This window comes from Doryrhamphus excisus, chromosome 9, assembly GCF_030265055.1.
Source record: "Doryrhamphus excisus isolate RoL2022-K1 chromosome 9, RoL_Dexc_1.0, whole genome shotgun sequence".
Taxonomy (NCBI): Eukaryota; Metazoa; Chordata; class Actinopteri; order Syngnathiformes; family Syngnathidae; genus Doryrhamphus; species Doryrhamphus excisus.
This window is the reverse complement of record NC_080474.1, coordinates 1,135,731-1,158,284: the sequence shown is the minus strand read 5'-3', so window position 1 is coordinate 1,158,284 and position 22,554 is coordinate 1,135,731. Positions and strand designations below refer to the sequence as shown.

General features: G+C 44.8%; 7 protein-coding genes across 7 annotated transcripts; 2 read left to right on the top strand and 5 right to left on the bottom strand.

The window, feature by feature from the left end:
• The first annotated feature begins 1,521 nt into the window (after positions 1–1,521).
• On the top strand, positions 1,522–2,381 carry LOC131136283 (gamma-crystallin M2-like). Its single transcript, XM_058082970.1, has 3 exons — positions 1,522–1,653; positions 1,729–1,971; positions 2,044–2,381. Exons 1-3 carry the CDS (start codon positions 1,645–1,647, stop codon positions 2,314–2,316), a joined length of 525 nt encoding a protein of 174 aa, XP_057938953.1. The 5' UTR covers positions 1,522–1,644; the 3' UTR covers positions 2,317–2,381.
• A 1,469-nt stretch (positions 2,382–3,850) lies between these two features.
• On the top strand, positions 3,851–4,630 carry LOC131135574 (gamma-crystallin M1-like). The gene is made up of 3 exons (XM_058081634.1): positions 3,851–3,918; positions 3,986–4,237; positions 4,308–4,630. Exons 1-3 carry the CDS (start codon positions 3,910–3,912, stop codon positions 4,581–4,583), a joined length of 537 nt encoding a protein of 178 aa, XP_057937617.1. The 5' UTR covers positions 3,851–3,909; the 3' UTR covers positions 4,584–4,630.
• A 1,649-nt stretch (positions 4,631–6,279) lies between these two features.
• Positions 6,280–7,148, bottom strand: LOC131135544 (gamma-crystallin M3-like). The gene is made up of 3 exons (XM_058081578.1): positions 7,014–7,148; positions 6,702–6,941; positions 6,280–6,622 (listed from the first exon to the last, which is right to left on the bottom strand). Exons 1-3 carry the CDS (start codon positions 7,026–7,028, stop codon positions 6,344–6,346), a joined length of 534 nt encoding a protein of 177 aa, XP_057937561.1. The 5' UTR covers positions 7,029–7,148; the 3' UTR covers positions 6,280–6,343.
• A 2,599-nt stretch (positions 7,149–9,747) lies between these two features.
• LOC131136205 (gamma-crystallin M3-like) lies at positions 9,748–10,604 on the bottom strand. The gene is made up of 3 exons (XM_058082809.1): positions 10,467–10,604; positions 10,145–10,387; positions 9,748–10,075 (listed from the first exon to the last, which is right to left on the bottom strand). Exons 1-3 carry the CDS (start codon positions 10,587–10,589, stop codon positions 9,800–9,802), a joined length of 642 nt encoding a protein of 213 aa, XP_057938792.1. The 5' UTR covers positions 10,590–10,604; the 3' UTR covers positions 9,748–9,799.
• Positions 10,605–12,851: 2,247 nt separating this feature from the next.
• On the bottom strand, positions 12,852–13,705 carry LOC131135573 (gamma-crystallin M3-like). Its single transcript, XM_058081633.1, has 3 exons — positions 13,559–13,705; positions 13,244–13,486; positions 12,852–13,171 (listed from the first exon to the last, which is right to left on the bottom strand). Exons 1-3 carry the CDS (start codon positions 13,589–13,591, stop codon positions 12,893–12,895), a joined length of 555 nt encoding a protein of 184 aa, XP_057937616.1. The 5' UTR covers positions 13,592–13,705; the 3' UTR covers positions 12,852–12,892.
• Positions 13,706–17,008: 3,303 nt separating this feature from the next.
• LOC131136212 (gamma-crystallin M3-like) lies at positions 17,009–18,298 on the bottom strand. The gene is made up of 3 exons (XM_058082823.1): positions 17,732–18,298; positions 17,413–17,655; positions 17,009–17,337 (listed from the first exon to the last, which is right to left on the bottom strand). Exons 1-3 carry the CDS (start codon positions 17,738–17,740, stop codon positions 17,065–17,067), a joined length of 525 nt encoding a protein of 174 aa, XP_057938806.1. The 5' UTR covers positions 17,741–18,298; the 3' UTR covers positions 17,009–17,064.
• Positions 18,299–20,747: 2,449 nt separating this feature from the next.
• Positions 20,748–21,507, bottom strand: LOC131135589 (gamma-crystallin M3-like). The gene is made up of 3 exons (XM_058081678.1): positions 21,450–21,507; positions 21,134–21,376; positions 20,748–21,060 (listed from the first exon to the last, which is right to left on the bottom strand). The coding sequence occupies exons 1-3, from the start codon at positions 21,456–21,458 to the stop codon at positions 20,785–20,787; spliced, it is 528 nt and encodes a 175-aa protein (XP_057937661.1). The 5' UTR covers positions 21,459–21,507; the 3' UTR covers positions 20,748–20,784.
• Positions 21,508–22,554: the final 1,047 nt, after the last annotated feature.

The following is a 22,554-nucleotide window of genomic DNA, read 5'->3' as shown; positions in this document are numbered from 1 at the left end:
TATGGAATTAAACATGTTTCCAATAAATGGCCACTGCTCTGCGGTTGACTATGGCATAGAGTAAAAAATTGTAGTATTTAGAGTACATTACCTTTCATACTGTGTGGAGACTCATTCTTGTGTGGAAGTGGTAAGTTTTTGTCTCCTATATCCTCCTTCCTCACTTTGTTTGAAACACCCTTCTTAGATGCTAACTAGTTAGCTTGCTATGCTAGCCCCTGCAGATGATTTACACATGATTAGCCCGCACAATGTAATGTAAACAAACGACCAATAGGAGAGTAAAAGTGACTATAGGGGTGTTATTTCAGCTCTAATGAGGTTTAGCCCCGCCCCGCTTTTAGTCATGTTTTATCTGCGTATAAACGAATGAATGTTGTATTTTAATGTATATTTTACACTGTGTACTTGTTTTTATTCAACTCCATTTTCCTGTAAAGTGTCTTTGAGTATTTTGAATAGCTAGGTAGCTAGGTAGCTAGGTAGCTAGGTAGACTTTATTTAAACCAATACAGTCAGCAAGCATATTTTTGTATGACTATTTTTTTTATCAGGATAAAAAGAATATATCATAGCTCTCGTGGCATCCCACAGGGAGGGTTCCCCAGCCACCCGATCTTTTAGTTGCTATATATTCTTACAAAGAACACTAAACTCATCACACACCAACTTAACACTCAAAAGGTATAATTATGAAACCAGCTCAACCGAATCATTCATTCATTTTCTACCGCTTTATCCTCACGAGGGTCGCGGGGGGTGCTGGAGCCTATCCCAGCTGTCTTCGGGCGTAAGGCGGGGTACACCCTAGACTGGTCGCCAGCCAATCACAGGGCTCATATAGACAAACAACCATTCACACTCACATTCAAACCTATGGACAATTTGGAGTGGCTAATTAACCTAGCATGTTTTTGGAATGGGGGAGGAAACCGGAGTACCCGGAGAAAACCCACGCATGCACGGGGAGAACATGCACACAGAGATGCCCGAGGGTGGGATTGAACCCTGGTCTCCTAGCTGTGAGGTCTGCGCGCTAACCCCTAGACCACCGTGCCGCCCAGTTGCTATATAAATAAAATGTATTATTATTATTATTATTAAAAGTCACAGTTAGAAGTAAACAAAGTTTTTCTACGCGCTAACTACAAAAATGTTTTGTTTTGTAAGATGGACTGATACTATACGGGCCGGGTGTGGAACCAACTAACCACCATAATGAGGGACCGCCGCCCAACACTGAAGTTCGGGTTTGAGACCGAAGGAAGCGGAGGTTAAAATCCTTGGGAATCGACTTCTTGGCACGTACGGGCGCTGTGCAGAGCGGATGGCAAATGTCTCCCCGCGCCGGGGCGGCAACACATCAGGCAGACGGCGCTCTTCTATATTGTTCTCCCGCCATTGTCTGCTGGACGCGCGGATACGGTACTAGCTCTTTCCTTTGTCCATCCACGTCAAAGCCACTTAATGATTTATTCTCCTTTTTGTGTCAAATACAAATCTATATTTCCCCACAAAAAAAAGCCAAACAAGCGGCAGCGGCCGTCATTTCTAACAAGGAGAGCATTTGAATAACAATGCTTTGTTTGTCGGCGGGCGCTATAAAAAGCCCTGGAAACATGAGGAAGCTCTCCAAAGGACACCATGGGCAAGGTAGGTTCTACACGGCTCGCGTGGAACGTTTAGCACACGTTCGGTTCAGCTCTTCACAGCGTCATCTGTGGACAGATCATCTTCTACGAGGACAAGAACTTCCAGGGTCGGAGCTATGAGTGCAGCAACGACTGCACAGACCTTCACTCCTTCTTCAGCCGCTGCAACTCCATCCGGGTGGAGAGCGGCTGCTTCATGATCTACGAGCGGCCCAACTTCATGGGTCACCAGTACTTCATGAGGAGGGGCGAGTACCCCGACTACCAGAGGTGGATGGGCTTCAGCAGCTGCATCCGTTCGTGCAGGATGATTCCCGTGGTAAGAACGCACGTGTGGAATCGAATCCACCAATCACAGCCGACCGTGTTTTTTTTTTTTTTACCCCCGCAGTACCGAGGCTCGTACAGATTGCGCATCTACGAGAAGCCCGACTTCAGCGGTCACATGATGGAGTTCGTGGAAGACTGCGCCTGTGTGTCCGACCGTTTCCACCACCGCCATATCTACTCCTGTAACGTCATGAACGGCTACTGGATCTTCTACGAGTACCCCAACTTCCGAGGGCGCCAGTACTTCTTGAGGCCCGGCGAGTACCGGCGGTACCGCGACTGGTGCGCCACCTGCGCCATCGTCGGCTCCTTCAGGAGGGTCACCGAATTTTAGCCATCAAGTGAAAGCTTGCTGTAAATATCGAAGCGCTTTGTTATTAAAAGTTGTCGGATTTTTAACTTTCTGTCGTCTGTCATTGACTTTCATCACGACCTTCACGATGAACATTCGCCACGGTAACCTTGACAAAAAACCAAATCCAACACACTCCAGTCCAATCCTATGGATGCATGATGAGTCAGCATTAACTTCTGGCAGGTTCCATCATGTCGGGTCATCATTTTAGAGCCGAGTAATCATATCAGGCGTCCATCTTTGAATAAGGACTGATGATTGATTGATTGTCCACCCTGGACTGGTGGCCAGCCAATCACAGGGCACATATAGACAAACAACCATTCACACTCACATTCATACCTATGGACAATTTGGAGTAATTAACCTAGCATGTTTTTGGAATGTGATGGCCGAGGGTGGAATTAAACCCTGGTCTCCTATCTGTCAGGTCTGTGCACTAACCACTCGTCCACCATGAAAATATTTGATCGTGATTGATCTTATTTCATCCAAGGTTAAGTCAGGGAATTAATCACAGTTAATCACAGATAACCGGAACCGGAAACCGGAGTACCCGGAGAAAACCCACGCATGCACGGGGAGAACATGCAAACTCCACACAGAGATTGGAATTGAACCCTGGTCTCCTAGCTGTAAGGTCTGCGCGCTAACCACTCGACCACCGTGCAGCCCCCCCAAAATATTTTTATTCATTCATTTTTTGGAATGTGGGAGGAAACCGGAGTACCCGGAGAAAACCCACGCATGCACGGGGAGAACATGCAAACTCCACACAGAGATGGCCGAGGGTGGAATTGAACCCTGGTCTCCTAGCCCTAAGGTCTGTGCACTAACCACTCGTCCACCGTGCAGCCCGTATTAAACTCATATTGATGCATATTCTAAATTTCTGAGGTATAACATTTGAGTGTTAAGTTGCTGTGTGATGATTTTATAAAAACATCAAATCTTTTTGTGAAAGATGTATAATAACAAATGGCGTCCTGTTGGCAGATGACATGGTTGACGTATTTGCTGACATGGTACCTAAAAGCCAAGCCAAAAAAGCCTTCACACGACTGAATGGCTGTGGCGCCCCCTGATGGAGAAAAGCCAAATGTCAAAACATTTTTTTTTATGATAAGAAACAACATGTTTCATCTTGCATGTCATTGTTTGTGCTGTGATGAGAAGGACAAAGCTTCACAGTCATGGCGGAACACGGCGTCCACAACACGGCAATCAGTGTTCATACGGCCGTGGAGTTGTGCCGGTTCATCATACAGTCCGGGCTTTTTCCAGCACGTTGACGCCGTCACGCCATACGCACGGAAACTTCTGACTGAGCGAGTGAGCACAAAGCCCGGGTGCGCACACATAATACGGGCGACCGCAGCCAGAAATGTATGGACGGGGAAGCATTGTTACACATTTATAGGCCCAGTTCAGCAAAAGTCCAGTCTGCCGATTCATCAGCTCTGCGCATTTGAATAACAGCCCCCCCGCGGTTGGCGTATAAAAGGGCCTTGGAGTCATGGAGTTGGCAGAGCAAACCCAATCCCAACACCGGGGCCGACCTACAGCACCATCATGGGCAAGGTAACGGGATTGAACGCGCACCACGACTAAACAAACCCATCCGCTGCTGCTAAACTTCTCTTTTCAGATCATCCTTTTCGAGGAGAAGAACTTCCAGGGCCGCTCCTATGACTGCATGAGCGACTGCCCCGAGCTGACCTCGGTCCTGAGCAGGTGCCAGTCCTGCCGGGTGGAGAGCGGCTGCTTCATGGTCTACGAGCGCCCCAACTTCATGGGCCTGCAGCTGTTCCTCAGGAGGGGCGAGTACCACGACCTGCAGCGTCTCATGAGCATGGGCATGACGCTGGACTCCATCAGATCCTGCAGAACCATCCCCTTTGTAAGACAGCTCAGTGTTCACAGAAAGTCCCCGACCCTCATTCGGACTCACATTTGGGTTCCGTTCACAGCACAGGGGTCAGTTCCGGATCAAGATCTTTGAGAGGGAGAACATGGGCGGCCAGTCCAACGAGCTGCAGGAGGACTGCGACAACATCATGGACCGCTTCCGCATGAACGACATCCTGTCCTGCCAGGTGATGGAGGGCCACTGGCTGCTGTACGAGCAGCCCCACTTCCGCGGCAGGGTGGTCTACGTCAGACCCGGCGAGCACCGCAGCATCAGGGAGATGGGCATGAGCGGCATCAGGCTCATGAGCTTGAGGCGCATCACCGACATGTGCTAGGGATGCTCTACTTGGCTTGGATAAATAAAAACATGTCTTCTTCATAATTACCTGTGGCTCGCCTTGTGTCGCTTGAGTAAACAAACGCCAGTACATATAGCTAGTACATATACCTAGTACATATAGCTAGTAAATAAAATAAGATATCGCAAATAAATTATTAATCCACTCCAGATAAAACATCATTTTTTTCATAACGAGGTATACCATGAAACCACTACCACTACTCTCGAGGTGTCAGTACTTCTTTGGTTTTTGCTTTTATATGTCTTATTTTATTTTATTATGTCTACCATAATAGGTAATAGAAGTTTAAATGTGACTATAGGGGTGTTATGTCATGTCTCGAGGGCTCTAATGATGTTAAAGGGTATTTAGAAGGTGGTAAACAGGTGTTGCATGGCTTATATGTTTTATTTTCTTTTATTATGTCTACAATATTGGGTAATAGAAGTGTAAATGTGACTATAGGGGTGTTATTTTATGTCTCAGGAGCTCTAATGATGTTTAGAAGGTGGAAAACAGGTTTTTATATGGCTTATATATCTTATTTTCTCTTATTATGTCTACAATATTGGGTAATAGGAGTGTAACAGTGACTATAGGGGTGTTATGTCCTGTCTAAAGTGCTCTAATAATGTTAAAGTGTATTCAGAAGGTGGTAAACAGGTTTTATATGTCTTATTTTATTTTATTATGTCTACTATAATAAGTAATAGAAGTGTAAATGTGACTATAGGGGTGTTATTTCATGTCTAGAGAGCTCTAATAATGTTAAAAAGTGTATTTAGAAGGTGGTAAACAGATTGTCTATGTCTTGATGTCTCTTATTATGTCTACTATATTGGGTAATAGTAGTGTAACAGTGACTATAGGGGTGTTATTTCATGTCTAGAGGGCTCTAATGATGTTTAAGGGTATTTAGATGCTGGTAAACAAGTTTTATATGACTTATTTTATTTTATTGTATCTACTATAATCGGCAATAGTAGTGCAAATGTGACTATAGGGGTGTTATTTCATGTCTAGAGGGCTCTAATGATGTTTAAGGATATTTAGATGGTAGGTTTTATATGGCTTATATGTCTTATATTTTATTATGTCTACTAGTCTACTATAATAAGTAATAGGAGTGTAAATGTGACTATAGGGGTGTTATGTCATGTCTGGAGGGCTCTAATAATATTAAAAAGTGTATTTAGAAGGTGGTAAACAGGTTTTCTATGTCTTGATGTCTCTTATTATGTCTACAATATTGGGTAGTAGGACTGTAACGGTGACTATAGGGGTGTTATTTCATGTTCCAAGGGCTCTAATGATGTTGAAGGGTGTTTAGAAGGTGGTAAACAAATTTTATATGGCTTATATGTCTTATTTTCTCTTATGATGGCTACAATATTGGGTAATAGGAGTGTAACGGTGACTATAGGGGTGTTATTCCATTGCTAGAGGGCTCTAATATGTTAAGTCATATGTTTCATGGTGGAATGGATGTCAGAAATGGAACTTTTTAGGCTTTTTCGGAGTGCCTCCATCAGTGTTGTTTTATTGCCGTTTGAGGGGTCTTGGAATGTGAACCAATCCAGTGTTGGGGGGGGGGGGGGGGGGGGGGGGCGAATTCCAACGTGTTCTGTTCTTTGTATGCATGATCATGAACATTTGTCGGACGACAAAGATGAGACGCCACACAAGGCCGTACATTTAAAAGAGATTTTATTTGTCATTTAAATTTAAAATCTTGCTTTGCTGCGCCGCTGCTTCTAAGAACAGGAGTCCATGATGCGCCTCATGCTCATGAAGCGAGTGCCGCTCATGCCCATGTCCCTGAAGCTGCGGTACTCGCCGGGCCTCAGGTACATCATCCTGCCCCTGAAGTTGGGCTGCTCGTACAGCAGCCAGTGGCCGTCCAGCACGTTGCAGGACATGCAGTCGTTCATGCGGAAGCGCTCCATGATGTTGTCGCAGTCCTCCAGCAGCTCGTTGGACTGACCGCTCAGGTTCTCCCTCTCGAAGATCCTGATCCGGAACTGGCCCCTGTGCTGTAAATGGAATGGAAGGAAGTCAATGAAAAGCGTTGATGTCCGAGGCGGTCCTGAGGGATAGAAGGCTGCACAGTACCATGGGGATCATGCGGCAAGACCTGATGCAGTCGCTCATGCCCATGCGCTGGTAGTCGGAGTACTCGCCCCTCCTGACAAAGAACTGGTTTCCCATGTAGTTTGTGCGGTCGTAGACCATGAAGCAGCCGCTCTCCACCCGGCAGGACAGGCACCTGCTCAGGTAGGAGGACATGTCAGCGCAGTCGCTGCTGGTCTCATAGGAACGACCCTGGAAGTTCCTGTCCTCGTAGAAGATGATCTGGAACGGACGGAGTTACGTTATCGGGTTATGGTGACACGTGGCGTTCTCCGAGCCAAGACGCCCACCTACCTTGCCCATGGTCATGGCTGCAGCTGGAAGTGTGGAAGCTCAAAGGGACTGCGTGCTTTGACTCCATGTCGCCGCACTGCTTTTATACCTGACCTCGCGCCCAAAGGACGCATGACCCCATTGTGCAAAGTCCTGACGGGGCAACATGGAAGCGGAGGCCCCCCTCGTTCAAAGAGACCTTCAACACACGGTGATTTGCCGTGGTTGCATTTGTGTGAGGAGGCCCCCCCACCCCACGCCCCCCCCCCCCACCAGCATGTCCTGCATTGTCTGCACTGTTGAATGACAGAAAAAGGTTTTTACAAAGCAAAAAATGTACACGCAGTAACTGTCAGGGACGTCAACTACCTCGTTATCCACTATTATCGACGTCAACCTCTTAAAAAGGTCAACTAAAAAATATACAACGCAAAAATATGAATGCAGAATACAATACAAGTGCCAGTATTACTACAGTATTACTACTACTGTATAATCTAGCCATCATTTGTCTATGCTTAACTGTTTGTCCCCAGTTGCCAGATGCTTTTATGGATTTTACTTGGATTTGTTGGGCGAGTAAACACAACAAAATTTAACAAATGACCTAAACCTCTTTATTTATACACACAAAAACATATATAGACCTACTTTTTTACATATAAATACTATAAACTGTATATGTAGTTATTAAAAACAATAAAAAAAAATCAAATGGGCTGCATGGTGGTCGAGTGGTTAGCGCGCAGACCTCACAGCTAGGAGACCCGGGTTCAATTCCACCCTCGGCCATCTCTGTGTGGAGTTTGCATGTTCTCCCCGTGCATGCGTGGGTTTTCTCAAGTTTCCTCCCACATTCCAAAAACATGCTAGGTTAATTAGCCACTCCAAATTGTCCATAGGTATGAATGTGAGTGTGAATGGTTGTTTGTCTATATGTGCCCTGTGATTGGCTGGCCACCAATCCAGGGTGGACCCTGCCTCTCTCGCCCGAAGACAGCTGGGATAGGCTCCAGCATCCCCCGCGACCCTTGTGAGGATAAGCGGTAGAAAATGAATGAATGAATGAAAAAATCAAATGATGCAAACACGATCAGTCCATACATTGTACGGTGGTTATACATCATAACTCAATTTTTCCGATCATATCCATTGTGCAAAGTGGAAAAAAATGATAAGCCATTTCCTGTTTTTTGCATGTTTTTTTAAGCAATGAAAAACTACAGACCAAAACAAAAGATATGACATGCAAACGCCATCGGAGAAACTTGTTGCTAATAATCATGGAGGGCCATATCTTTGCCGCCATGGGGTAATTCTCCAACAGATAATAGCAAAACAACAGAATGTTCCAGCCCAATAGTTAGCACACAAGGACAGTTTTTTATGGATCACACTGGGCTTGGCATTGAAGCATATTTATTATTATTTTTATTTTTATTTTTATGGGTTATTTTTATGGATTATTTTTATTTTTATTTTTATTTTTATTTTTATTTTTATTTTTATTTTTATTTTTATTTTTATTTTTATTTTTATTTTTATTTTTATTTTTATTTTTATTTTTATTTTTATTTTTATTTTTATTTTTATTTTTATTTTTATTTTTATTTTTATTTTATGAAATATAAATATTTATTTTATAATATTATATTATAATATTTTATTTTTTACTTTATTTTTTCATTTTTTAAAAAACAAAACGTCAACATTAATACGAAGAAACTCAAAACAAAAAGGGGGCACTGTACATACACGATATCCAATTTAGTTATTTCACATTAATTGTCATGGTGCAATTTGAGTCATTTCCTTAGTTTCTGTCCGTGAACAGTGTCCATTTCCGCCATTTTTTCCACATATGTCCTTTTTACATGCTACCAACATGATTTTATATAAATACCTATCTTCCCTTAACACAAGGTCTCCCACCAGGTGGCCCAGATACAATGTCTCACATGAAAAAGTCATATTATAACCCAAAATCCTCTTCCAAAAATTGGTGATATTTGGGCAGAACCAAAAAAAATGTGAATGGTTAAAATTGACTGTACCACAGCGTGGCTGGGTGACTTTAAGACATATTTGTGATGTAATTAAAAATCTGATATATTCCTCCAGCAATGCTCCCTCCAGACCTGAGATGATGTTGTGGTGCTTTGGGTCATAATCATAATCATAATCATAATCATACCTAACCATTCAGTTTCTCTAATGTTTGTTATGAGCTCTCGTTCCCATTTTTCTTTAATATATTGATTAAATTACATTTTTATATAGTGTGGATACTATCTTGGTAGGTTTTGATTTCATGTAGACAAACAACCATTCACACTCACATTCATACCTATGGACAACTTGGAGTGGCTAATTAACCTAGCATGTTTTTGGAATGTGGGAGGAAACCGGAGTACCCGGAGACTCCAAACTCCACACAGAGGGTGGAATTGAACCCTGGTCTCCTAGTTGTGAGGTCTGTGTGCTAACCACTAATCCACCGCGCTGAGTTCTTATCATAAGCTATCCATTGTAACAGATAGAGGTCATCTTCTAATTGTAGTTTCCGTATTAGACTGAACCATAGTTCTAGTGTAAAACTGGTCACATGACATTTGTGGAGATTTATGGACTGGATGGGCCGTGGGAGTATTAAACATTTCCAAAATCCCGAAACGGGACTCGGCTGTGATGTAGGCCGAGGTGCGTGGAGCTAGTTTGTTCATTTGGTCGACACCCAGCACACAAACATCGTGAAGGACAGAGAAGATGTCTTTTTTCAGTTTGTTTTAATGTGAAAAGGAGAACATCTAGCAGGAGTCCATGATGCGTCTCATGCTCATGAAGCTGATGTTGCTCATGCCCATCTCCCTGAAGCTGCGGTGCTCGCCGGGCCTCACGTACATCATCCTGCCGCGGAAGTGGGGCTGCTCGTACAGCAGCCAGTGGCCGTCCATCACCTGGCAGGACATGCAGTCGTTCATGCGGAAGCGCTCCATGATGTTCTCGCAGTCCTCCTGCAGCTCGTTGGACTGGCCGCTCATGTTCTCCCTCTCAAAGATCCTCATGCGGAACTGGCCTCTGTGCTGTTTGGGGGGACAGTCCGGACCAGGTCAGTGAGTCCTCAAGCTAGCGAAGCGAGTGTTGGGACCTACCATGGGGATCATACGGCAGGACCTGATGCCGCTGCTCATGCCCATCATGCTCATGGAGTCCGAGTACTCGCCCCTCCTCATGAAGTACTGGTTCCCCATGAAGTTGGGGCGCTCGTACACCATGAAGCAGCCGCTCTCCACCCGGCAGGACTGGCACCTGCTCAGGTAGGAGGACATGTCGGAGCAGTCGCTCATGCACTCGTAGGAGCGACCCTGGAAGTTCCTTTCCTCGTAGAAGATGATCTGGAACAGGAAATGGAGGAATTTCAACAAAAGAATTCCGCTCTGGATGTTTCCAGAGATAAAGATAGCGGATGCTTACCTTTCCCATGCTCATGTCAGTGGTGGACATTTTGCTTTGAGGTGAGCTGCTTCTGCTGTCCTGCTGCATTGAACCCTGACTTTTATACCTGAGGTCCGCCCACGGGGTCAGCGGACCCCTCATTGTGTGGAAAAAAACAAAAAACCCAAAACCCTGAGTCAGCGACACGGTATGGAGTGCTGCCATGACATGTTGGTCACATGACTGCATGGCCCCTTGAAGACTTGTTTGACAAAGCCTTTTCATGTATTCCACTGAAGCCAATGGAGTGGCATTGTGCTAACCGTGGAATGCTACGGCCAATGAAAACAAAGAAAGAACAGCAGGTGTTGGTTTCAAACTACGCCGGCTTTGCTAGCGACTCTTCACCGCCGCTCGTTACGCAACCGGTATTACCTTTTTGAAAAGTGAAAAAGCTCGTTAGTTTGGTTTATTCCAGTTCAAGTACTTCATTTTTTTTTACTCGTTAGCTTAGTCATTAGCTGAGACGCACAAGCACCAGACTTGATGGCTCTCACAGCAGCCTTATTTTCTTTTACTATGTCAACTATATTGGGTAATAGGAGTGTGAAGGTGACTATAGGGGTGTTATTCCATGTCTAAAGGTCTCTAATAATGTTAAAAAGTATTTAGAAGGTAGTAAACCGGTTTTCAGACAGTAGAGAGAGAGAGAGAGCGAGAGAGAGAAAAACAGCAGAAACAACAATTACCTTGTTAGCTAGTTTGCATGTAGCGATGTAGCTAACCTCCTAATGAGCTACTCAGTTACCTTGTAAGCTAGTTTCATGTCGCGATAAATTTAACCTAATTAGCTACTCAGTAATCCTTGTAAGCTAGAATGCGTGTAGCGATAAAGTTAACCTCCTAATGAGCTAGTCAGTTACCTTGTAAGCTAGTTTCATGTAGCGATAAATTTAACCTAATTAGCTACTCAGTAATCCTTGTAAGCTAGTTTGCGTGTAGCGATAAAGTTAACTTCCTAATGAGCTACTCAGTTACCCTGTAAGCTAGTTTTGCATGTAGCGATATAGCTAACCTCCGAATGAGCTAGTCAGTTACCTTGTAAGCTAGTTTTTTTTAGATAGTTTACATATAGCAGTATAGTTAGCCACCTCATGAGCTAGTCAGTTACCTTGTAAGCTAGTTTCTTTAGCTAGTTTGCATATAGCAATATAGTTAGCCACCTCATGAGCTAGTCAGTTACCTTGTAAGCTAGTTTTTCGGATCGTTTGCATACAGCAATATAGTTAGCCACCTCATGAGCTCGTCAGATACATTTTAAGCTAGTTTATTTACATAGTTTGCATATAGCAATATAGTTAGCCACCTCATGATCTAGTCAGTTACCTTGTAAGCTAGTTTTTTTTTTTTAGCTCATTTACATATAGATTTATAGTTAGCCACCTCATGAGCTAGTCAGTTACCTTGTAAGCTAGTTTTTTTTTTTTAGCTCATTTACATATAGATTTATAGTTAGCCACCTCATGATCTAGTCAGTTACCTTATAAGCTAGTTTTTTTTAGATAGTTTGCATACAGCAATATAATTAGCCACCTCATGAGCTAGTCAGTTACCTTATAAGCTGTTTTTTAGATAGTTTGCATATAGCAATATAATTAGCCACCTTGTGGGGTAGTCATTTACTTTGTAAGCTAGTTTTTTTTAGATTGTTTGCATATAGCAATATAGTTAGCCACCTCATGAGCTAGTCAGTTACCTTGTAAGCTATTTTTTTAGATAGTTTGCCTATTGCAATATAGTTAGCCACCTCATTAGCTACTCAGTGACCTTGTAAGCTAGTTTGTAGCAATAGCCACCTAATCAGAGTGTTTAGCTTGTTATTGAGCTACTGAGTTGGCTAATTAATGTGTTGTCAGAGTCACGTCTTTCGGGTAGCATGTAAATTTAAGTACGTTTGTTATGTTGCTTCTAAATGACTTAGCTAGGTCATTAGCTTTTTAGACATCTAGAAATCGTTCGCTACAGTTGAAGGTAAAGGTACGTCAGTTAGCATTGACACTTAAATACTGCTTCCGGTACTTTCTCAAATGTAATATGTTGCCCTTAGTTGAGTTAACTGTCTTTTAACGTTGCCATTGTTTAGGTCAAATAATTTATTGTTTCCTGTACAAAGAGCAGCTACTTGTTAGCATGCTTATCTAGCTAGTTAGTGAGCTAGCTGCAGTATTTGTATAAGTTCCATTAATAAGCATTATTGTCAAAAGAAAGAAGCAAAGCTGTGTGAGAAAGGCCACAAACATTTTTTGGTAAAGTAGTTTTGGTGTAATCCTGCTAGCAGAAACGGCACAGGTAAAACGCCATGATGAGCTAGCATCAAAGTTAAGGTAAAATGTAAGGTAAGACAAAGGTCGTAGTAGTGCAAGAAGTACTTTATTTCATTGCAGGGTTGAACATTCAGTGAACGTTTAGTTGCAGGAGTCCATGATGCGTCTCATGCTCATGAACCTCATGTTGCTCATGCCCATCTCCCTGAAGCTGCGGTACTCTCCGGGCCTCACGTACATCATCCTGCCGCGGAAGTGGGGCTGCTCGTACAGCAGCCAGTGGCCGTCCATCACCTGGCAGGACATGCAGTCGTTCATGCGGAAGCGGTCCATGATGTTGTCGCAGTCCTCGTGCAGCTCGTGCATGGTGCCGCTGAAGTTCTCCCTCTCGAAGATCTTGAGCCGGAACTGGCCTCTGTGCTGTAAATGAGATCAGCTATGTTAAAAAATGAACGGGAGCTACAAATCATTCTTCTGCTTGAAGGTCCATACCATGGGGATGGAACGGCAGGATCTGATGCAGTCCCGCATGCCCATCATGCTCATGGAGTCGGAGTACTCGCCCCTCCTCATGAAGTACTGGTTCCCCATGAAGTTGGGGCGCTCGTACACCATGAAGCAACCGCTCTCCACCCGGCAGGACTGGCACCTGCTCAGGTAGGAGGACATATCGGAGCAGTCGCTCATGCACTCGTAGGAGCGACCCTGGAAGTTCCTGTCCTCGTAGAAGATGATCTGGAACAGCAGGAGCACGTTAATAGGTGAGGAGAAAAAAAAGTGTGAGGAGAACATGTAGTTGAGACCTACCTTGCCCCTCATGTTCATGCCGGTGTTGCTCATGCTGGATGAGTTGTTCCTGTGTGTTGTTGTTGTCGGACCAGGTTTAACCCTTTTCCTTTTATACCTGACCAAACAGTGGCCCCTCCCCTTAGCAAAGCCCCGAGTCAGCGACTTACTATTGAGCTCTACAGAGGTTATGTTCATAATTTCAGGGCCACGGGAAACCTTTCAGTCTTTAGAAAAGCCCCTTTCTTTGACCATAGAAAGCATTTTCCACCACGCTAATCACGTGTGAATGGGTGGCTAACAGCCATGTCTGCGGATGCTATAGTGGACCGTTGTCTTTGCGCTTTTAAATGGCTTTTCAAACTGAAAACCCTTAAAAATCATTCGCCTACATACTGGAACCCAAATGCTTCACTTTTGTTTCACCGAATTTGAAAACCGGCTTCATTTTTTCACTTGGATTCTTTGTTCCATCGGTACAATTCTACTAGGGATGAGCCGGATTCTTGTTATAAAACAGGTATCCCGTACGGATACTGCATTTTTGATACGAGTACAAAACCGGTACATTTTCTCATTATCCATATTCCTGTTTTAAAGAAAATGTTCAGTATGTGTTCACGCTTCACGCTCTGTGATTGGCCGGTTACACACGGTGACCGCATCCCCCCCGCCTCATTCACGTACACATTGCAATCGGCGAGTTAAAAACGTCTTGCGTTGCGTTGGACACAATGCCTCCACTAAAGTTAAAGATAACTAAAGTTACTCCATTTAAAAGTTACTTGGTAACATACGGTGCATTTGACAAGACATTGTTTGAATCAAATAATTTATTGTTTCCTGTACAAAGAGCAGCTACTTGTTAGCATGCTTATGTAGCTAGTTAGTGAGCTAGCTGAAGTATTTGTATAAGTTCCATTAATAAGCATTATTGTCAAAAGAAAGAAGCAAAGCTGTGTGAGAAAGGCCACAAACATTTTTTGGTAAGGTAGTTTTGGTGTAATCCTGCTAGCAGAAACAGCATTGGTAAAACGCCATGACGAGCTAGCATCAGCTTGCCCAATAAAAGTTAAGGTAAAAGGTAAGGTAAGACAAAGGTCGCAGTAGTGGAAGAAGTACTTTATTTCATTGCAGTGTTGAACATTCATTGAACGTTTAGTAGCAGGAGTCCATGATGCGTCTCATGCTCGTGAACCTCATGTTGCTCATGCCCATCTCCCTGAAGCTGCGGTACCATTGGTAAACTTGTCTCGTAACATACGGTGCATTTGACAAGACATCGCTGTGCAGGCTTGTGTTACGTCACTCACATCAGGAGTAGCATGACCGCTGTTTTCCATCTATCCCCTGGTTAGCTAGTACATCACAATCACGGCCAAAACAAAGCATCTCAAATCATTATTCAATCAACTTGTTAGTGAGCTACTTGAATGGTTTGATTTCATTTGGGCATTGAACCCCCGTTTCTAAAAGGGTAGGGGTTGCACGGCCTCATGTCAGGTTTCTGGCATGGCCGTGACCCCAGAATGCAGAGGCAGATAAGTACAGATATAATACATGTAGTTGTTATTAGCTGTCCTAAAGGAAGCATGTACAGACTGAAAAATAGGCGGCCCCAGGATTGACCCCTGGGGAACCCCACAGGTCATAGCCATTTGAGACACAGTTAGAAATTCCAACAAAGTACTGTCCACATATACTAAGTCTTGAACCAGTTTAGAGCGGTGCCACAGATTGACACATGGCCAACTGTGTCACAGTCAGAACTCCGGTCTAGCGGAACTAAAAGTGAGACTTTGCCTGCATGTGTGTTCAGACGGGTAGCATTTGTCACCTTGATCCGGAAGTGGATACCAAAATAAGAGCATAAGCCAGGAACTAAAGCACGAAAGGAAACTAAGTGAACTGTAACAGGGGCTAACTCCCGCATCGTGACAGTACCCCCCCACCTCAAGGACGGATTCCAGACGCCCAAAAGTGTCCAAACACAAAGAGGGATGGGAGGTGGAGGGACCGGAGGTGGGTTGCTGGCCAGACCTCTCTGGAGGTCAGCCAGGGTGACAGGTCCACCCAGGAGAGCGGCCTAAAGGGTGAGTGGGTCGAATTAGGCGGGGCTCCTCTGGAGGTCGCCCAGAACGGCGGGCCCAGCGGAGTCTATAGATGGGCCGCTGTGAGGGGCGGCCAGGACCTGGAGGAGGGGACACCGGCGGCGTGGCTGGAACTAAGGCACGAAAGGAAACTAAGTGATCTGTCACAGGGGCTAACTCCTGCATCGTGACAGTACCCCCCTTCCTCAAGGACGGATTCCAGACGCCCATAAGTGTCCAAAGACAATGAGGGATGGGAGGTGGGTTGCTGGCCAGACCTATAGACTCCAGACCTGGAGGGTGAGTGGGCCGAAGGAGGCGGGGCTCCTCTGGAGGTCGCCCAGAACGGCGGGCCCAGCGGAGTCTATAGATGGGCCGCTGTGAGGGGCGGCCAGGACCTGGAGGAGGGGACGCCGGAGGAGGCGTGGCATTAACTAAGGCACGAAAGGAAACTAAGTGATCTGTCACAGGGGCTAACTCCCGCATCGTGACAGTACCCCCCTTCCTCAAGGACGGATTCCAGACGCCCATAAGTGTCCAAAGACAATGAGGGATGGGAGGTGGGTTGCTGGCCAGACCTATAGACTCCAGACCTGGATGGTGAGTGGGCCGAAGGAGGCGGGGCTCCTCTGGAGGTTGCCCAGAACAGCGAGCCCAGCGGAGTCTATAGATGGGCCCCTGTGAGGGGCGGCCAGGACCTGGAGGAGGGGATGCCAGAGGCGTGGTATTAACTAAGGCACGAAAGGAAACTAAGTGATCTGTCACAGGGGCTAACTCCTGCATCGTGACAGTACCCCCCTTCCTCAAGGACGGATTCCAGACGCCCATAAGTGTCCAAAGACAATGAGGGATGGGAGGTGGGTTGCTGGCCAGACCTATAGACTCCAGACCTGGAGGGTGAGTGGGCCGAAGGAGGCGGGGCTCCTCTGGAGGTCGCCCAGTAAGCCAGAAAGTCAGTAAGCTGTTGGTATACAACCTTTCGTACGACTTTCCCCAACGCCGACATGTTGGATACCGGCCGATAGTTGTTCAGTACTGCTGCATCACCCCTGCTGTTCTTCAGTAGAGGCTTAATGGCGGCAGTTTTAGGACCTTTGGAAATGTTCCAGTCTAAAGTGAGATGTTAGCTAGATGAGTGAGTTGTGCTGTACTGGACTGGACCACTTTATCGTCATCTATTGCTAGGAGGCATTTGATTGGCAAAACTTAATGTCACTCCGATTTGATATGTATGTATTGGCAGATGACATTTGAGTGAGTACTTTCATAGGAAAGTACTCAGTACTCACATTTAAAGAAAACGCTGATTTATTGCTCTTCAGGTGTACACGCAATTCAAATGGTTTCTACCACAGAAAATGACGAGTAGACAAGATACGATTTAAGAAAAAGTTTTATTCATGTTTTGTCAGTGAAACATATTCCACAGAACACTTTTCAAATGTCCATGATGCGTCTCATGCTCATGAACCTCATGTTGCTCATGCCCATCTCCCTGAAGCTGCGGTACTCGCCGGGCCTCACGTACATCATCCTGCCGCGGAAGTGGGGCTGCTCAAACAGCAGCCAGTGGCCGTCCATCACCTGGCAGGACATGCAGTCGTTCATGCGGAAGCGGTCCATGATGTTGTCGCAGTCCTCGTGCAGCTCGTGCATGGTGCCGCTGAAGTTCTCCCTCTCGAAGATCTTGAGCCGGAACTGGCCTCTGTGCTGTAAATCAAAACAGTTCCGTTAAAAAAAAATGAACGGGAGCTACAAATTATTCTTCTGCTTGAAGCTCCATACCATGGGGATGGAACGGCAGGACCTGATGCAGTCCCGCATGCCCATCATGCTCATGGAGTCCGAGTACTCTCCCCTCCTCATGAAGTACTGGTTCCCCATGAAGTTGGGGCGCTCGTACACCATGAAGCAGCCGCTCTCCACCCGGCAGGACTGGCACCTGTTCAGGTAGGAGGACATGTCGGAGCAGTCGCTCATGCACTCGTAGGAGCGACCCTGGAAGTTCCTGTCCTCGTAGAAGATGATCTGGAACGAGAATCAAATCCCGGTCGTTAAGCTCGGAAAAGCGCTAGCTAACAGTCATCCTGGTGAGCACGCTTACCCTGCCCATGGTTGTGTTAGCTGTGTTGGTTCCTCAGAGAACTGCGACGCTGCTTTGGTGACGACGCCACCGTGTCTTTTATACCTGACCAAACCCAAAGACTCTGCAGCGGCCATTGTGTCGATTACCACTGACTCAGCAACATGGTATAGAGGCCCTATGGAGTGCTGAGGGGCATTTTGTTCCATTTCCACTTTGACTGAATTCCAAAGAAGACTTTCGGATCAGAATTCCCCCACATGGAAGTCAGAAGCGTGAACATTTTCTTAAGGCTGACAAGACAGACCGGGACATTACGGTGTGATTTACTGAAAACACGGCGCATGGCACTCTGATCGGTAAGCTGACAATTTATAGGCAGAGTTTCCTTTTGTGTACCTGCAACAATAGGTGGACACGTCTGTAGACAAAGCAGCGGCTCGCGAACAAAAGCCTTTTTTCCAGCAGCTTATGGAGAGAAGCATGTATGCATGAATTTATGCAAAACAAACCTTTCCTGCTTTAAATTGGATCTTTGCATCAGCGACTGAGCCATTTGATGTCTTTCCTGGAATATCGACATAGAAATACATGAACTCTGTTCCAGACTTCCATACAACTCATTGTTTTTTTTAATTGGTGAAAATGTTGAGGTCATTTGCATTGATTAGTGCAGGGGTCAGCAACCTGCAGCTCTTCAGTGTTCTTGTTGGGACTCCCTTGGTGGAACTTGAATATTCTTCATATTTAGTTTTGGTGGAAATGCAAGTTTTTGGATAGAGTTTATAATATCCAAGTATTTAAAGGCTGGTGCATCCTGGCTGAGTTCTGACTGGTGATTGGATGAGTAAGGAAATAGGAGTCGGTGTGTGCCTGGCTGTGTTTGAGGAGAGATGGGAATTTTCCCCCCAAGTGGTTGTTAACCTTGAATACATTTCATAATGTATAATGTATACATTTGCTAATTTCCCCATGGTGCCAATTTCCCCACGGGGATGAATAAAGTACCTACCTACCTACCTACCTCCCTACCTACCTACCTACCAATCATAAGTAAATAGAGAGTTGGATTCTGCTGTACTGTCTACCAACAACTACCAGTCTACCTACCTACGTACCTACCTACCAACCAACCAACCAACCAACCAACCTACCTACCTACCTACCTACCTACCTACCTACCTACCTACCTACCTACCTACCTACCTACCTACCAACCAACCAACCAACCAACCATAAGAAAATAAAGAGTTGAATTCTGCATTGTCAGATTCCTTTGTCCTGTCTACCAACAACTACCAGTCTACTAACTTACCTACCTACCAACCTACCTACTTACCTACCTACCTACCTACCTACGTACCTACCTACCTACCTACCTACCAACCAACCAACCAACCAACCAACCATAAGAAAATAGAGAGTTGAATTCTACATTGTCAGATTCCTTTGTCCTGTCTACCAACAACTACCAGTCTACTAACCTACCTACCTACCAACCTACCTACCTACCAACCTACCTACTTACCTACCTACCTACCAACCAACCAACCAACCAACCAACCAACCAACCAACCTACCTACCTACCTACCTACCTACCTACCTACCTACCTACCTACCTACCTACCTACCAACCAACCAACCAACCATAAGAAAATAGAGAGTTGAATTCTGCATTGTCAGATTCCTTTGTCTTGTCTACCAACAACTACCAGTCTACCAGTCTACCTACCAACCTACCTATCTACCTACCTTCCAACCATAAGAAAATAGAGAGTTGAATTCTGCATTGTCAGATTCCTTTGTCCTGTCTACCAACAACTACCAGTCTACCAACCGGTGCTTGTTTTGCAAACAGCAAAAAACATTGAAAGACGTTTTGAAAACAAACCCTCTTTCTGAAAACTTGTACTTTATCTACACATCGACGCACGTGCCAGCCTCGAATCGTTGACCATGTAAGACTGTTGATTGGGTCTTAAGTGGAGCAGCGTTAGCCAGCGAGCTAAGGGACTGTCAATGCACTGAAGCCCAGGGATTGAGTTCTAACCAAGGAACTAGCACTAGCCCCCTACTTAGCATCTGTTACCCTACCCTTCTCTTTGTTATTTCTGTTCTGTTCCCAGCTGTCTTGGGGCGAGAGGCGGGGTACACCCTGGACTGGTGGGCACATATAGACAAACAACCATTCACACTCACATTACCGATGGACAATTTGGAGAAGCTAACATGCTAGCAAAAAAACTAGCATGTTTTTTGAATGGGGGAGGAAACCGGATGCACGGGGAGAACATGCAAACTCCACACAGAGATGGCCGAGGGTGGGATTGAACTAGCTTTGAGGTCTGGGCGCTAAACACTCGACCACCGTGCAGCCCCATGACTTAGATTGAAAATGTGAATTCATCGTTCGACACATTTGCAAATTAGCGTTTCTGATCTTATTATTATTATTATTATTATGGTCCATTGATTGATTGATTGAAGAATGACAGGATTGCAATAATATGTATGTACTTTGTGTACTTGTTGACTGCTGGTATAGCAGTCCTTTAACTCAACAGTGAAATCATGAATACTCACCCTATCATTTTCTCACGTTCGATCAAAACATCAATTTCTGCTGACTATTTTTTGGGGTACCTTTCCTGATTATATGTCACACCGGGTCGTAACAGTACTACCCTCTTCCTGCTTGTGTCTGGCACTCTTGGAACCATCATTTGCTCTTCACTCTTGATATCAATTGTAGGTTCTATCTGATTGACAGTTTTTGTCTTTTAGTCTGAGATCCAGATCGCAAACTTTGTCTTCATGGATTTGATTTAGTGTGCTTTGTGTGCTGGACAAAAACTCACAAGTGGTTGGAATCAACTGGTTATTTTCCTCTTGTGTTTCATTGGCTGATATGACTGAGCGCTTTGGATAGTACTACGTAGTACCAGGATGTAGGAAGTCATTTGGGTTTCCGGGTATGCGGTCTATCAAATTGTCTCGATATGAAAACGCCGAAGTACCACAAGATGAGTACTTAGAAAGTCATGTGATTTATTGGCGTAATGACAAAGTACAATCAGCACAAATCGGTGATGCGTCTCATGCTCATGAACCTCATGCTGCTCATGCCCATCTCCCTGAAGCTCCGGTGCTCGCCGGGCCTCACGTAGAGCATCCTGCCGCGGAAGTGGGGCTGCTCGTACAGCAGCCAGTGGCCCTCCATCACCTGGCAGGACATGCAGTCGTTCATTCCAAAGCGCTCCATGATGTTCTCGCAGTCGTCCATCAGCTCGTTCATCTGACCGCTCAGGTTCTCCCGCTCAAAGATCTTCATCCTGAACTGTCCTCTGTGCTGTTCGGGACGACGGTAAAATTATGGCAAGAACTACGGTTACACATAAACCATTTATGTGGTTTGGACCTACCATGGGGATCATACGGCAGGACCTGATGCCGCTGCTGATGCCCACCATGCTCATGTAGTCGGAGTACTCGCCCCTCCTCATGAAGTACTGGTTCCCCATGAAGTTGGGGCGCTCGTACACCATGAAGCAGCCGCTCTCCACCCGGCAGGACTGGCACCTGCTCAGGTAGGAGGACATATCGGCGCAGTCGCTCATGCACTCGTAGGAGCGACCCTGGAAGTTCCTCTCCTCGTACAGGATGATCTGGAACCACGATATGTTTTTATTAGCTCATATATTTAAAAAAAAAAAAAATGAAAATTGACGGTTTACCTACCTTGCCCATGGCGATGGTGGCGGTCTACCAGATCTCTCAGAGAACTGTGCTTGAACTGCTAGCTGCCTGTCTGACCCTGCTTCATTTATACCTGGCCAGAGACAAAAGACTGCATGTCCCCCTATTGTCCAAAGTCCTGAGCAAGCAGCCTACTTGAAAAGCCTATAGAGGCTTGACTTGCTTACCCGTATACCCACTGACTCGTAACCTCTAGACCAGGGGTCTCAAACACCCGGCCCGCGGGCCGAATGTGGCCCGCAGGACACTACTTTGAGGCCCCCGCCTTGATATTAAAAGTTTAATGTTAAAGTTTGATATGGATGCTGTATGGTATCATGTACCCGGAAAAAATGATTACGTTTGATTCATGTTCATGTTAAAGGTTAAATAACTGTTAATAGTTATCCTCCCTATCCGTGTGGAAGTGGTAAGTTTTGGGCGATTTAAGTTGAAAGGAAATAACTTGAAGGCTACCGTTTTTAGGTCGCTAGCGCTCTAGTTTGCGAGTTAGCATGTGTCTCAAGACCCTGCAGTTGCGCAATATGTTGTAAATAAAAGGAGTATATGTGGTTTCTTAAGTTTTTATTATTTGCCGTTTTATTATTATTATTATTATTATTATTATTATTATATTTATTTATTACTGATTGATTGATTTTCTTCTTGATTTGTTTATTTATTTTTTTATCTTATTTTGTGCAGAAAAATGAAGATATTTGAGAACAGTGGAATGTTTTATCAGAGCTTTTATTGTTGAAAATTGGAACCAAAACACTGCAAAAGTTTGTATATTTTTCTGTTTTTAATAAATGCGTTTTTTTTTTTTTGGAAAACCTGATGAAGCCCGAGCTGGACTTATGGAACTCTGGACACCGGTGTGCTGTAGTCGTGTTTTGTCGTGTTTGAAACGTTTGGAAATCAAAATACATAAAATAACACTTCTAAACAAAGAATATTCAACTTTATTTAAAATTCAAATTCATATATCGGAACTTTATTTACAATTCCAGGAGACAGTATACAGACCAAGACCAAAGTGCCACACCGAAGACACTCAATTCTTAGCTTTAGGGGTTGTGAGTTGATTCTGGTCCTGAATAGTCGA